Source organism: Antechinus flavipes, chromosome 1 (assembly GCF_016432865.1).
Source record: "Antechinus flavipes isolate AdamAnt ecotype Samford, QLD, Australia chromosome 1, AdamAnt_v2, whole genome shotgun sequence".
Taxonomy (NCBI): Eukaryota; Metazoa; Chordata; class Mammalia; order Dasyuromorphia; family Dasyuridae; genus Antechinus; species Antechinus flavipes.
In genome coordinates, this window is record NC_067398.1 from 83703966 (window position 1) to 83719181 (window position 15216).

Below are 15216 nucleotides of genomic sequence, written 5' to 3' on the forward strand. Positions count from 1 at the left end.
AGAGACAGAGAGAGAGAGAAATACAGAAAGAGAGAGGTGGAGATAGAGGTAGAGACAGAGACAAGAAACAAAGACAGGGACAGGTAGAGAGACAGAAACAGAGGCAGAGATAGAGAGAGCCAGAGATGTAGAGACAGGCAGAGAGAAAGAAGAGAATGAGACAGAGACACATAGAGAATGCTATACTATTTGTTTTTTCCCTTTTAAATTTATATTGAGTTTAAAAGTTCTCAAAGGGAATCTTATTTCATCTGAAACCTGAAGAAACTGAGGTCTAGAGTCACACATGCTCATGGTCACACAGTGTCAGGGGGACACCTACCCCCAGGTTCTTTTGGATTCTCTGCCCCTCCGTTTGCACTAGCATCCTTTCCAAATCCTGTCCCGAGGCCCGAGGGGGCTGGGGCTTTACCTGAGGGTCACAGCTGAGATGATTCCTGCCAGCCCCAGCCCTCCCACCACGACGGTCCTGTGTCCTTCCTGCCAGAACCTCCTTGGGGAGAAGCCATCATCGGGGCCCTGAGAAGGCCTTTCTTTTGGGATTTTCCCAGCTGGCAGTCGCCCAACAAGGCTCAAACTGGATTTTTCCTGTTGCCTTTTCCTCTGCTCCCTTAGACTAACTGACAGGTGCCCCGAGGTCCCTTTGTGGCGCCCGGGACCCGGCTCTAATGAGAGCCTGGTGCCAGCTCTTGGGGCTGTCTCTGCCCCCGGAGAGAGTGGCTCAGAGCCAGGCCAGGCAGGGGAGCTGAAAACTGGGAGCTGGGAAGTCGGGGACCCAGAAATTAAATTATTCACAGAAGCCTGCTTCTTGGTATATTGTGCTTGAGACCTGGACAGGAGGATCCCATAACCTCAGACTGATGGGTACACGGAGCTTGGTTCTGAGGGCCTTGAGCACCCACCTGCCATCCCACCCCCTCAGCAGGGGTGCCTTTTTGGAGAACAAGGCCTTGATACCCCCCACCCCTGGGGTTGGAAATGACATCCCCCTCCTCAGACCACCTGCCAGTTTTCTGCTAAACCTGGTTTCGTCCCCCATCCTTGTTGCGGATGTCAGTCCGAGGACCACAAGAACAGTCTCATTGATTCTCAGTTTTCGCCGACTTTTATTGTTCTTAAGAAGGTCTCTGGTGTGTCAGTGGGGGGCTGGATTTCAGTCTTTCCAAGTTTGGAGCTCACTTGGATAGGGGATTGAAAATGCAACCTGTGAGAGAGGACACTGGTCCCTCTCATGGCCCGCTCAGCAGGGAGCCAACCCCTCGGGCTTTCCGGGGCCTGGGGGAGCAGTGGGAGGGAGCTCCCTCCCCCCAAAGTTTCCCACCTCCCTGTTGGGGAAGCTTCCCCATGGCCCGAGTTTCTCAGAAGCCAGAACTTGGCTCACAAGGCTAGTCCTGAACTCTAGGGAAATGCACCTCACGTTGGCTCAGCCCACTCCCAGATTGGGGAGGTGAGAGGGAAGGGGGCTTCCGGCTGCAGGCTGCCAGCTCCCACCCTGAAGGCCTTTCCTCTCTCTGTGCTGCTTCCGATGCCTTTGGAAGGGGTTGGCACCGAACGCTCTCATCTTACCACCTCCCGGCTTAAGACCAGGCGGGTACTCTCCCCCCAGGATGGAACAGACCCAGAATGGGAAGCTTGTGTGTCCCGGGGAGCGGGATGGCTCTGAGAATTCAAAGCTCTCCTCGCTTCCCAGACTCCTCCATCCCTGCTGGGGCCTCCTGCACCTGGGCCGAGGAGCCACTCCACGGCCAGAGCCTGACCAGGTCTGAGGAGCCACCAAGTCTTACCCTCGGGGACGTGTGGACAGCCCGGACGCGCCCAGAATAGACAGAAGGCTGTTCTCGGGCGCAGGTCCCTCAGCTACCCCCTCCCCCAGGATCATTAACCTCAGCCACGGACAGACCTTCGGCTCCCCTCACTCCCAGTCGGAGAATCGGGATGTTGGCAGGGCGGCCCAGTGGGGTGGCTGTGGGGGGGGTGGCTGTCGCCCAGAGCCCCAAGGGCCAAGCGAGATGGGGGATTTGGGCCTCCGAAGCCAGGCGGGCACCTCGCTCACCTAGCCTGTGTGGAGGTACAGCAGAGACCACAATTTTCCTGAAATGGGGGAGAAGATTCTACGACTCAGACCCCATGCTACCAGTGGAGAGCAGCATTGACTGGGGAGGGAGAAAGAGTATCCACGATAGTGGGAAGCTCTTGCTGGGGTCTCCAGGCCCCCCTCCAAGGCTTGGGGGTTAGCAGTGGTGCACCCCCAGGAAGAGCACAGACAAGCCTTCTTGGGGAAGGGAAAGGTCAGGGTCGGTGTAGAAGGCAGGACCTGCCCTTGCCTGCTCTAAGGGAGCATGTCTCCCACCAATTCCCCTGTCTCTCGGTTCTCCCTTTCCTGTCTGAGAGCAGTAAGTTTCTCCCCTCCCATGGAATTCCCATTGAGGGGGTACCAGGACGGCTCAAGTGAACTCTGAGTCTCCCCTTTCCAGAAAGGATGGAACTGTCTGCGTGGGGTGTTGGCTGGAGGCGACGGACCTTTTCCTAGCCCTGTCTGCCGAGGGCTGGACCTCAGAATCTCACAAATAGGATTCTCCTCAGGCCCCATGATAAGAACCCACAGGGCCAGGAAAACGTCTTTGGACATTAATAATCTCCCCCCCATCCCCACAAATCGGTTTCTAGACCCTACATGGAAGGGGGAGGGACTTAGTGACAGGGTAGAAGTTGCCTCTGTCCGGCAGACAAGAGGCGGCCTGGGAATGCAGGGGTCAGGAGCTGAGGAGGGTTTGGCCCATTCTTGCTGACGGTCACTAGATTCTCTCCAAACACGGGAGCTGCCCCCTGCTGAGCCCCCCCTCTCCCGGACGGCAGTCAGCGTTGGAGACGATCAGGGGATGTCCCGAGAGGCAGCAGCCCTCCCCAGGGAAGGGAAGATGCAGGATGCCAGAGGCCCGGCCTCTGAGGCCTCCCTGTCCCTTGGGGAGGGAACCCAATGTTCTAGTCTTTGCATTTCTACCCCCTGCAAGGTCTGGTCCCCACTCCCACCCCCTTTTTATTTAAAAAAAAAATCCTCAACAGGGATAATAATAATTAAAGACAAAAAACACACATCAAGTGAAAAATGTCCTCCCTTCCTCCTCCCCCCACCTGCCTAGGGCCCGGGCAGCTTAGCAGTCCTGGCAGGCAATGGCACAGGTGGGGGGGTGACGGGTCACCCCGGGCCATGCTGGCTTCTAGTGATTGCCACCGCTCTTGCTGTTTCCAGAGATCCAGTCAATGATGATAAAACTCAGGCTCATGGTCATCAAGAGAACACCTAATCCTGCGAAACATATGGCCTGTAGGGAGAAAAAGGAAAGGGTCACTGGGGGGAAGGCCCGGAGGAGGCCATGTCCCCCCGACCACGTCTCCACGGGCTGGGGTCTCTGTCTGAGCCCCCGTGGGCAGAAGCAGGGCCCGGGTACTGCCACGGGGCAAGCCCTTTCCTCCCACTCTTGACTCAAGATCACACTATCCCTGGAGGTTCCATCCATGAGACCTAGGGGTCCACGGTTAAGTACCAATATTTTGGGAGTGGACTTCAGTGGCTCTTTGTCCTTGGGTACAATCCGGATATAGAAGATGGCTGGAAAAATGAAGATCAGGCAGGGTGCAGAGGTGGCACCTGAGGGAAGAGATAAAGGGGGAGGGATTGGCAAAGGCAGTGGGCACTGTCCCTGGCTGATGTCAGGAACAGGCCTGGATGGCAAACCCTCATTTTTAAAGATGGGGAAACTAGCTACCAAGAGAAGAGGGACGTGGCTGAAGTCCCATAGAGCAGGAGGCAGAAGCAGACAGCGGTCTGACTCCGTTCTCTGGCTATAATTTGGGCCTTTTACTCACACACAGCTCTACTTTTGATTGTGCTGATGCTTTGGTTATCAGCTGAATATTTTAGCTTTTTTTCTTTTAAATTAATCTGCCCTATTTGCAGAACCTCAAAGAGGATTAAAGAAAAAAAAGGCAATGGTTAGCCTTGGGAACAAAAAGAGTAAACACCAAAATAATGAGTTCCTTTTCCAGAGACAGTGCTGATAGGTGCTAATGGGCCCAAATATGGGCAGCCCCCTAGGCAGGCAGCCCCCCAGATAGAAGAAATGTGGCTACCAGGGGGGGGCCCAGGGGTGTGCCAGAGGTTGGCGAGCATCTAGCCGTGGGCCCCCTCTTCTGCCCTCTGGCCCGGGCCAGGATTCTCACCAATGATTCCAAAGATGCCCAAGATGTTAGGGGCAAAGATGACCAGGAGGTTGATACAGGTCAGCAGGATGACGGCGATGAGAGTGTGCCGAAGCCAGCTGAACTCTTTGTCCTGGAACAGCATCTGCTGGATGGCCCTCCGGACCTGGGGGTGGGAGAGGGCAGGCCCTGGTGACATAGGCTGGCTGGGACTCCGCTCCCCCGGAGTTCACAGTGCTTTAGCAAGGTAAGGTTGATCAAACACTTCCCTCATAGAGGTCACAATCCCCCGAGAAAGGTCTTGGAAATCTTGTTCTCATTTGACATATTTTCAAGGGCTCAGTGGGATGAAATAAAAAAGGAGACACCTTTTCTCTGACTTTCACATGTTTACAACGCACTTTCCTCCTAGTCATTTTGTGAGATGAGAGGGTTCCAGGGTTTTTATTTCCATTTTATGGATGAGGAAACTGAGGCACAGGCATTTGTTCAAAGTCACATGGTAGGAGACCAGGATTTGAATCCAGGTTTTGGCTCTGTGTTCTTCTGACTTTATCACACTGGATTTGGGGCAGAACTCATAGAGAGAACTCTGCTTCCCAGGACTGTTTTTGTAGTCTGCAGGCTGATTCCTCGAACCTGGGGGACTTTTTCACTATCCCTGTCTCTTTCCTCAACCCTATTGAAGGGCATGAAATCATGGTGGAATATAAGAGGTGCTTGAGCTGGGGGCAGAGCTCCTGCGTCCAGAGGAACTCTGCTCCTTACTCTCTGTGCGTCCTTGGACAAGTGACGACCTCTCTGAGCCTCAGTTTCCTCAGCTGTAAAACGAACTGGGTGACATCTGAAATCCTTCCCAACCCTCAGGCTAAGATCTATGGACTCTGCTCTTATGAGCTACGAATCCCAAGCTCTGCCGGAGGGACAGGGGCAACTCACCGGGAAAAGGACGATGGGGACGGTGAGGGTGACGGCCGTGAGCACGGCCACTCGGACGCACAGGATCAGCACATCGAAGGGGTCCACTTTGTTGTAAGTGTGCAAGAGCTCCGACTCCACCCGATCTGTGGGACACAGCTCCTGACGCTCCATCTCACGGGCACAGCCCCGTCCAGAGCTGGGAACAACCCTGACCCCGGCTCCCCTCCTCCCGCTTCCAGAGCCCCAGCCCCGAGCCTCCCGGATGCCCCAGGTCCGAGCCCTGCCCCCAGACTGGATCGCAGCTCTGTGCCAGGCTCGGGCTAGGCGCTTGTGCTTACTGACTGGCTGCTCTCCCCCTCCCAGCTTCACCCAGGTTCGGGGCCCCCGGCTTCCTCCCCCCCAGCCCATACCCTAACATGGCTTCTGTGCCAGCCGTGCCGCCTACTTTTCTCGTACCATAGAAGGTGAGGTAGCCAAAAAGGGCAGCCATGAAATACATCACATACATGACGGCGATGGACAAGTTGGAGATGTGCTGCATCTTCTGCTTGGTGGGGCTGCGGGAGAGCAAGGGCTGGGTTAAGCTGGAGGGGGCCCCCTCCCACCAGAGATTGCTCTCCCTTTTCCCCAAACGGACGAAGCTGGGGGAAGGAAGTCTATTCCTGGAAGCTGGAATGGGGGGTGGGATGGTGAGGAAGGAACAAGATTGAGCAAGAGACAAATGTCATGTAGTTCTTGGATATCACAACTGGCCAGCTGCTTAGAATAATAACAATTCCTGACCTAGACACAGCCTGCTTTTAGGTTTATGGTTTATATTGTGTCTCATTTAATTCTGCGAAGAAATAATATCATCCCTTCTTTTGGGAAAAAATTGTACGAGGAAATTGATTCAGAGAAGTTAAGGGATTGGTCATGATCACCATGATCTGAAGGAAGGTTTGGGACTTTGGTCTTTTAAGTCTAGTTCTTGGTCCATGTCTCTTCATACAATTTCCCCTCCATTTGCAGTCGGGGAAACTGAGGCCCAAAGATGAACGATGGGCTTGCTCTACCCCCAGCTGGTAAGTAAGAGACTAGACTCAAATGTATCTCTTAGTTCTCAGATGGAGCTGTTGCCATCATTTCCTGTTGTCTCTCAAGCGGCAACTTAGTATCACAGACTTTACAAAGGAGGAAGCTCAGGAGTCCCAGACCTGAGTGAGACCACGGAGGCAGACTGAGCTTTCTCAGTTCTTAGGCCGGGGTTATTCCTTCCCCCTGGCCCTCAGGAAGCCTCGCAGGGCTCGAGGTCGGGATAATCCGGAAGCCATTTTGTTGCACCCCCGTTTTAGAGAAGCGGAAACTGGAACTTTGCCGGGCTCCCCTAGGAAGCCACAAGGCCAGCATTTGCCCCGGGGTCTTTGACCAGTTTCCCCGCAGTGATACTCACTCCCTGAGCTCGGTGTAGATGGGCAGCACCTCGGGGTGGCAGACGAAGGCGAAGGCCATGATTGGGATGGTGTAGGCTGTCTGTGGACAGGAGGAGGGGCCGTTGGCAGCCTGGACTTAGCCCGGGTGCTGAGGGGCCCCCCATCAGGGCCTGGCCCCAGGCCCTCCCACCCAGCCCGGTCGGCCCCAGCACACCTGCGTATTGAGAGTAAAGAAACTGGGGGTGCAGCCGTCGGTGTTGGAGGCCTGGATGAGGGGGTCCCCACCCGCGGAATCCTTCATGAGGATCTGCATGTGGCTAGTGTTGCCCGTGACGTTGGCGGAGAACGTAGACAGAGGGCAGGGGATCTGGAACTTCTTGTAGATGACCTGGGGGAGGAGGATGCTACTGAGTACCGGGCAAGCCGCCATCAGACCCCCGTGCCTGGGGCCGGCCTGGGGAGCGTGGAGGCCGCATTGTCCCCAGCCGGCAGCGCCCCGCGCTCTGCTCTCTGGGGCTCAGAATTCACCCATCAGGACCTCGCTTCCTGCTCTTCCCTAGAAATAAGCTGGCGGTCATTTCTCCCGGTCCTGGAGGCTCCCCCGGCTTACAGCTATGTCCCCCCCTCGGCAGGGATCCCTGAGGAAGGGCCGTGTTGCCCCCTCGGGGTGGGTGCAGGGCTGGGGCAGGGGTCTCACTCACTGCAATCAGGAAGAACACCATGCAGCTGAGGGAGAAGCCGCTGGAGTAGCCCAGGTAGCCTAAGGGCAGAGGGGGAGGGTGAGAACCGGAGGCCTGTCCCCTTGTCCTCACCCCGTCCCATCCCGCCCCCCCAGGGCACCGGGGCCGCCGTCCCCCCACCCTCCCCTGCGTCCAGCGCCTCCCCCGGGGCCCAGCTCTGGCCCCTGCTCTTACCCAGCTGCCTCATCAAAGCCAAGGGCAGGATGATGGTGATTGAGACCAGAATCACCAGGTAGTTCCCATTCATGTACCAATCCCTGGAGGGAAGGGGGAGGAGAGGGCAGAGAACAGGGGTCAGAAGTGCCCCTGAAGCACGCGCGGCCTCCGACCTCAGGGGTGCCTGGGGTGCCCTGTCCTCTGCCAGCCTTGCTGCCCATCCCAGGGAAGCCCCCGATCTTCTCCCTACATCAGCCCCCCATAATGGGGTCCCAGAAGGAGCCCCTGACAGTCACGGGGAGGAGGGAGTCACAATGAGATGGTGAAGGAGCTGGGCAGGGGGAAGGGCCTGCGGAGGGCTCAGGTGGCCTCCGGGGAAAGAGGAACAACGGGGACGGGGGAGCGCCCATCAGGACTCTCCTGGGACCCGATCCCACGGCCATTTAGTGACCTGTTCCCAATCCCAAAGGCACGTGCCCGGCCTGGGCCCTCTTGTGGCCAGGCCTGGAAGGGGAGAGCTCCAGGATCAGGCCCCTGGAGTGGGCAGGACCAGGGCCACCTGCAGATGCAGAGCTGCATCACTGGGCGGAATCTGGGCTACGGGGGGTTTAGCCCCAGAGGCCTCGAGTTAAAAATAGCAGGGGCTTAAGCTAAACCCTCCCCTGACCTCATCCTTTCCTGGGCCAGTGGGGGGGGGGAGCTGCTGCTCGGCCCAGTTCCCTCGTCCCCTCACTCCCCTGTAGAACAGGAGCACGGGGAACAGGGTAGAGACCCCGGGCCTGGGCCCGATTTTCTGGAGGCCCCGGAGTTCTTGGATCATAGAATGTTGCACTAGAAGGAGCCTTGGGTATAAGCACTTAGGGGGAAACTGAGGCCCAGAGAGATGAAAGGGCCCTTACAAGAACTCAGAATCAGCAAGCGGAGAAACGAGGGCCAAAAAATGCTAAATCAAGCCCCCTGCCAGCCCCACCTGACCCCTCCCCACCCCTGAAAGTGGGCTAGGAAGGAGAAGAGGAGCTGAGGGTCTAGATAAGCCGTGAGAATGTGAGGATTCCTTCCTGAAAGTTGGAGAGGAGAAAGAGGAGAACTACAGGGGAGAGAGGGTCAGGGGAGGGAAAAGGGCACAGAGAGGCCGTCAGGAGTATTAATATCCAGACCAAGACCAAATTGTGCTTCCTTAAAGTGACAGGTCCCCTGTGTGGCACCTGGCTCGGAGAGCAGCCCAGGCCCAGGGAGGGGGAGGAGTGGGGAATTCCTGGCTCGTGGCCCCAGGCCCAGGGGTGTGAACCCTGGGAGCAAATGAGCGGAGCAAACGGAGGGGAGGTCCTGGCCTGGAAATAGTCTGGCCTGGGCTGTGCATGTCCCCACCTCTTCCTCCTTCCTTTAGAGGGAACCAAGAGGCTACGGCCTCCCCCAACACCACCGCCCTCCCCTTCTGGGTTTAGGCCCCACAGGGCCAGACCCCCACTCCTGGTCTGGGGACAGACCCTTATCCCTCTCAGGACAGTCTGTTCTCCCTCCTCCGGGGCAGGATCATTCCCAGCTCCTCTTTCTCCCCCTGGTCCTCAGGGCGGGCTCATCTTCTGCCCCGACAGCACCCACCTATCCGCCCCACCCGGGGGCCATCCCTGCTGTCCCTCCCCCCGTTCCCTGTTCTCAGACTCGAAATATAAAATGATTCTCACGAGGTTTTCTCTGGTAGATTGAGGAAGGTCTGGATGACCAGGGGCACTTCAGATTTCACGATGTACAGGTAGCTGGACATGGCTGGGGAGGGAAGGAAGTAGATGAGCATCCCCACTCCTTTCCCAGTGGTTCATGGGGATCCAAGTGGGGAAGGGGCTATCAGGTGGTCACAGAACCTTTGCCTTCCTCCCCCCAGGTGTGGCCCTAGCTTGAAAGGGATGTAACCCTGGTGAGCACCCATCCCCATCCTCCTGCAAGCACATGAGAGCCAAGCAGAGGAATCAAAGGGACAGACAAGCCTGCAGAGGTTATCTAAACCAATCCCCCATTTTACAGATGGTAAAACTCTCAAAGGCACTTGCCCAAATTCCCAAGAGGACTTGGTGACTATTTACTCTGTCTCTTGGTGCCCTTAGGAAAGCATAACTCAGGGAGGTTAAAAATACGTGGAAAGGGTGTGAGCAAAGACAAAGGGCTATTCCGGTCCCCTTACCTCCAATGTTCTGCAGGGTGATCGCTATGGCCGCCATCAGCTTCCCCGGTGTCCCAAAGGCCCGAAAGCCCAGCTGCTCGTAGGCCCGGATCCCTGGGGGAGGGGGAGACAGCGCCAGGCCTGAGCCCTCCACCCAGGGCCCGGGCCGGGGAGTCTGAACCTGGGGCCCTCCCCCTCTTAGGGCAGAGATGCCCCGAGCGGTGGTAAAGCCAGCAAGGCCTTTTCTTACCTACAATCCCTGAAGACTTGAGCAGCAAGTGGATGGAGTAGCTGGAGAGCAGGGCCACACAGGTGAGGAGGAATCTGGGGGTGAGAGGGGATAGAATTGGGGGAGAAGTGAGGCAGACTTGGGTCGGGAAAAAAGACTCATCATCTTGGCTAGCCTGGACGCACCACACAGAGCCACCAATCCTGGGAGGTAAGTGCATTATTATCCCCATTTTACAGATGAGGAAACTGAGAAAGACAGAAGTTAAGTCCCTCATTTGAACTTCTTGACTGTAGGCCCAGTGTTCTAACGACTGTGCCATTTAGCAAGAAGAATCCCGGACTGGAAGCTGGGAGAACGAAATGGGAGCTTTAGTGCTGCCTCTAATTTCCTGTGTGATCTCAGATGATGGAGGAGGAGAATAAGACAGAGAGGAAGCCTGGGGCAGCGGACAGAGGGCTAGCCACTGGGGCCATTTCCCTCTTTGAGCCTCAGTTTCCTCATCAGTAAACGACTGAGAGCAGGCTGGATGACTTGTGAGCTCCCTCCCAGCCCGACGCTTCCAGCCGAGACCCCGTGCTCTGAGCCCCCTCAGCTCTGGCCCCCGCCTGGACCTGATGCAGAGGCAGTGCTCAGTAAGGAGGAGTCTCCCTGTCCTGGGTCCCGTCGGGCTGCGGAGCACTGAAATCCAACCACCACATTTTATGAGAGACCAACTGGCCACTGGCGATGCCCTGGACCGGGCCCCGGCCCCGGAGTCTGAAACCCCGAGCCCAAATTTGCCTCAGACAGGTTCTAGTTGTGTGACCCCAAGCAAGTCATTCAACCCCAAGGACAGAAAAGCAAGAGACAAACCAGAGCAGGTCTCCCAAACCGGGTGAGCGGGTGTTGGAAAAATAGGAAGGAAACTAGGATTTATTAAGTTATTTATGTGTGTGTTTGAAAAAAATGGAACAGAAGCAAGGCTTTATTAAATTATTTATATGTGTATATGTTGAAAAATGGGAAGGGCACAAAGATTTATTAAAGTATCTAGGTGTGTGTATTTATCAGGCCTTGTGCTAAACATTCTACAAATATTATCACGTGTGATCTTCACAAGAACTCGGGGAAGTAGGAGTATTATCCCCATTTTACGTTTAAGGAAACTGAGACAGAGGTTACATGACTTAGCCCCTCATGCAGTTTCTGAAACTATATTTGGACTTACATCTTCCTGCCTCTAAGCCCAGCAGGGCACATAAGTATCAGGAACTAGGGATGTTCAGCCAAAGAGCTCATCCCAGCCATGGAAGGATTAGATTTGTTCTTGAGGGCAGAGGGCAGAGCCTGGGGCTCTGGGGAAAGCTGAAGAGGGAGCAGATTCGGGTTTGATGGGAAAGAAAGATTGGCTAATGGGGTGTTCGCAGAGGGAAATGGGCTGTGGGAGGAGGGGGCTTCCCCATTATTGGAAGCCCAAATGCAAAAGCTATATAAGTGGCCGCTCGTTGGAGACACCCTGGAAGCAGCCCTGCTCAGGAATGGCTGGCCTTGGACAGCCTCTGGGGTTCCAGCAGAAGTTCCATATTCTCAGAGCCCTTCCAGTCCTAGCATGCCGGATTCTGTGAAGCTATCAGCAATAATATACTAGTTTCATCGGGGTAGGGTAGGGAGAAAATGGATCTTGGCTATCAGGCTCCTCCTCTGCTTCTCACACTTGACAGACAGACTAAACGCCATCCATTTGTCTTTCTCCTCTATTTTCCTACCTGAGAGGTACTCCCTGGGGAGCTGCGGGATTCACACTCCTCCTGGATGCCCAGGAAAGCTCTAGCTATCCCCTTCTTTCGTTTGTTTTAGGAGACGAGAGAGATGGAGGAATATGCTCCCAAAGGGTCTGCTTAACAATTATATATTTTTTTTCATTATACTATGTGATGGAAATGCTTATTTTATTCCATAATTTAAAAATAAAATAAATAATATTTTTAGAGTAGGGGGGAAGAAACTGAGACGGGTGGTCTAGACCAAACAGAAACAGGATCATTTGGTGGCGTGCTAGCAAGGCAACCTAGGAATCGGGGAAGGAAGCAATGGACCCCCTCGTGGGGACATGGGGGCTGATTATATCTCTTTCACTCTCTGGCCCTAAGGAAGAAATTGCACGGAGCCCTCACCTGTACCACCTAGTTACCTCATATACCCCAAAGGGCGAATCCTGAGGGACGGAGAAACCCATCCCTGCTAGGAAGCTGGGAAGAAAACGTTCTGTGTCATGCACACACACCCTGATACCTGCAAGCTCTCGCACACAAACTGGACCCCAAGCTTAAAGCTGAAAGCTCTGTAGAGGTGGAAAACCAATTCCATGGAACGTTATCAAAACACATCCGCAGCCCCAGATTAGGAGCTCCTGGTGCCCTCTAGCTCCTTCACCTTACAGACTTACGAGACAGGGTTTGACCCAAGTTTTTATGGCAGAGCCAGGTCTGTGGGGCTCCCACGTGCTGTGCTCCCACACACAGACACAAACACACAGAGACACAGAGATCTTCCTAGAGAAAGAGACCCGGAGATGGATGCAGGCGAATGTTCCTGGCCCAGGGAGGCAGCTCAGGTCACTCTGGGGGCCTCGGGAGGCAGCCTGCTTTTCCATCACCCCATGTTTTTCTCTGCTTTGGTCTTATTTTAGTCTGTTTTTATTTGAGGGTGAAGAAAAAAATCCCAAACCTTTTCTGGGAATAAACAGCCCAGCATGGACACAGAGACAGTGTACTGTCTTCCCCCGCCCCGCTGCCTCCCGGCCTAGGATCAGGGCCCAGCTCTGTGTGTGTGGTTGGGGGCAGCGGCTGGAGCTGGCATCAGGGGTGGGGCTGAGGCCAGGGCTGGAGCTGGAGTTTCTATTAACAGTGGATGGTTCTCGCCTCGGTCAGAAACCTCAGGGCCCCCCTTAGCCCCTACCTTTGCCCTCCCTCTCTTGCCCTTAGTTCGGGCAGCTTGCCCAGTCCTTGCTCCAGTCAGGGGTCCTAGAAACTAAGGTCAGGCCGGGCCGGGCCGGGCTCCAGCATCAGAGACGCCTGTGGGATCTGGGAGGGGGCTGAGGGCAGGACCAGCTGGGGGGCACTTACAGGAAGAGCAGGATGCCGGTGTTGGCCATGGCATATGCCAGTCCCAGGATGCCGCTGCCCATGATGGCGTTGCTCAGGTTAAACACAGACATCCCGAATGAAGTCTTCCCTTCAAACTGCAGATACAAGGGGGATAGAAGAGGGGGGATTGGGGTTCTTTTCCCAGCCCATCACCTTTCATTTCCTGCCTCACCCACCCCACTCTCTCAAGCCTTTGCTTTCCCTGAAACCATCATCCCCCCAGACCTCTCACCCAGGACCCCATTTCTGGACTCAATCTCAGCCCCCATCCCTCTATCTGAACAAACTCCCTGCCCCTGCCCTTGCCCTGTCAGGGCTCACCCACTCTCCGCCTCTGAGCTTCCTATCCCTGGGGCGAAGGCCCAGCTCTGGCTGTTTCCCATCCCTCCATTCTTGGAGCTTCCCCAGAAGCTCTCATCTCCCATCTACCCCATCTCGGGCTCACATCTGTGAAGTGGGTCTCTTTGCTGGCATTTTGGGGCAGAAATCCCTCTGCTTCGCCATGGCTGGGTCTTCCGCCCTCACACCTGCGGGATAAGGAGGAACATTCATGCCCCCTGAGTCAGGCAGAGAAAGGCAGGTGCGGCTGAGCGGGGCGTCTCCTCCTCATTCCCTGCCCCTTCACGACAGACCCACCTTTCAGTCCCGCCGGTGGACAAGGCCACGGGGCACAGCCCCTCCACATGTTTGCCGTTGGGCACCAGTTCGACCATCTCTGTTTGTGCGGGCGCCTCCGGGGGGTTCATGGCTGGTCAGGGCACAGGTGTGGGCAGCAGGGGGGTGAGAGCCTTTGGTCTTGGTCACGGGCCTTCAAGACGGGTAAAGTCTCTGAAGCAAAAGGGAGCGGGGGTCATTACGGGAAACCAAGGACCATCTAATCAACTCAGCTCCATAAACACTGATTCGGGACCCACAACGTTCAAGGCACCGCACGGGGAATACAAGCACAGGAACAACACGATCCCTAATCGCCAGCTGCTAACGGACCTTAAGCTCATCTGGCCCCCCTCTAACTTTGCAGAGGGGATCAACGTCCCAGGACTTGGCCAAAGGGACAAAGTGACCGCGTTCCAGCCAAGACCCTGCCGCCCACTCCAGTGCTCTCGATGCTAAGCCGCTCCTGGGCTTGTTAGACGTTCTCTTGTAACCACAGCTCAAGCTAACCCCCTTGCCCCTCTGAGGCTGGCCGGGAGCAAAACGCCCATCGTCTGTCTTGGGGAGGTCATGGGGGAGGCTGAGCTGCAGTGGACAGCGTTCCTTCCTATTCTCCCCTTGCTAGTCCCCCTAAATACCCCTCAGCCCCCAAAGAGCATCTGATCCGACACTGGAAGGACACGGTCGGGGTCCAGAAGAGAGCTTCATTCCCAGAGGCCCTGCACCCAGCACCCCCCGCCCCAGCCAAATCCTTGAGTATGATTATACTTTCTTCCCTCACCAATCAATCATTTGCCAAGTATTCAGCAAGCACCTACTATGTGCAGGGTACCCCGCCTGTCCATCCCGCCCCGGGGCTAGAATTAGACTTGTTTCTCTTGGAATCATTGAGCTGGGAATGACGGTTCTAGAGCGAAGATCTCTACCAGATAACAGGACAAGCGTCCTATGCGGAATGGGCTGCTCCCAGGAGCCCTCAGAGCCCCTCCAGTTCTGCGCTGCTGTGACCTGGTGGGGAGAATCCTTGTATCCCACTAGGATCTGGATGTTCAAACACCGGGAGACCTGGAGTAAAATTGTAGGGCTCCCTGGAGGGTGTGGGACACAAGTACAGAGACCTGGGGGGAAAGAGCTTCCTGGATTAACTACTCCCTCAGTAGAGGCTTTTCCTAGATTAGCAAAAGGCTCCAGGGAAACTCCTGGTACATAGTAGGGACCTAATAAACGCTTGTTTGATCAATTGATCGACTCATCAGGCTGGGGGGATCCACCTGGGCGGATGCTCCTGCTTAGGGGTTGGCAGGGGGCAGCTTTGGGGCCCGTCGCAGTCTGGACATGACATGGGGTCTGGGGGGAGTGGGAGGTGAGGGTGACCAGGAGAGAATGAGGTCCCGCCAAGAAAGGCCCGGCAGGCAGTTGGGGAGGGCACCCGGAGCCGGGCAGTACTGGCAGCAAGAACAATGGGCCCTCTGTGCAGCAGGAGCTGGGCTCTGGGAAATTGTCCCTGGGCTGGCAGAAGCGAGGGCTGGCAGCTTAGCCTCCAGCCCCATCCCCCCCGGGCTCCTCGGCTGCCTTGGGGAAGGGGGGGTCTCTACCTTGGGGAGAGGGGGCAGAGAGC

General features: G+C 55.9%; 1 protein-coding gene across 2 annotated transcripts in view; it reads right to left on the bottom strand.

The window, feature by feature from the left end:
* Window positions 1-1086: 1086 nt before the first annotated feature.
* Window positions 1087-15216, bottom strand: part of SLC38A3 (solute carrier family 38 member 3) — a 30700-nt gene continuing 16570 nt past the window's right edge. For both annotated transcript variants that reach the window (XM_051986187.1, XM_051986194.1), the window contains exons 2-16: window positions 13581-13772; window positions 13390-13471; window positions 12924-13039; window positions 9838-9911; window positions 9609-9701; window positions 9115-9196; window positions 7448-7530; window positions 7235-7293; window positions 6748-6921; window positions 6554-6633; window positions 5578-5678; window positions 5140-5264; window positions 4222-4366; window positions 3546-3649; window positions 1087-3323 (exon numbers count right to left, since the gene is read on the bottom strand). In XM_051986187.1, the coding sequence (XP_051842147.1) occupies window positions 3219-3323; window positions 3546-3649; window positions 4222-4366; window positions 5140-5264; window positions 5578-5678; window positions 6554-6633; window positions 6748-6921; window positions 7235-7293; window positions 7448-7530; window positions 9115-9196; window positions 9609-9701; window positions 9838-9911; window positions 12924-13039; window positions 13390-13471; window positions 13581-13690 (1533 nt within the window). In that variant the 5' untranslated portion in view covers window positions 13691-13772 and the 3' untranslated portion in view covers window positions 1087-3218. The remainder of the gene's footprint in view (window positions 3324-3545; window positions 3650-4221; window positions 4367-5139; window positions 5265-5577; window positions 5679-6553; window positions 6634-6747; window positions 6922-7234; window positions 7294-7447; window positions 7531-9114; window positions 9197-9608; window positions 9702-9837; window positions 9912-12923; window positions 13040-13389; window positions 13472-13580; window positions 13773-15216) is intronic.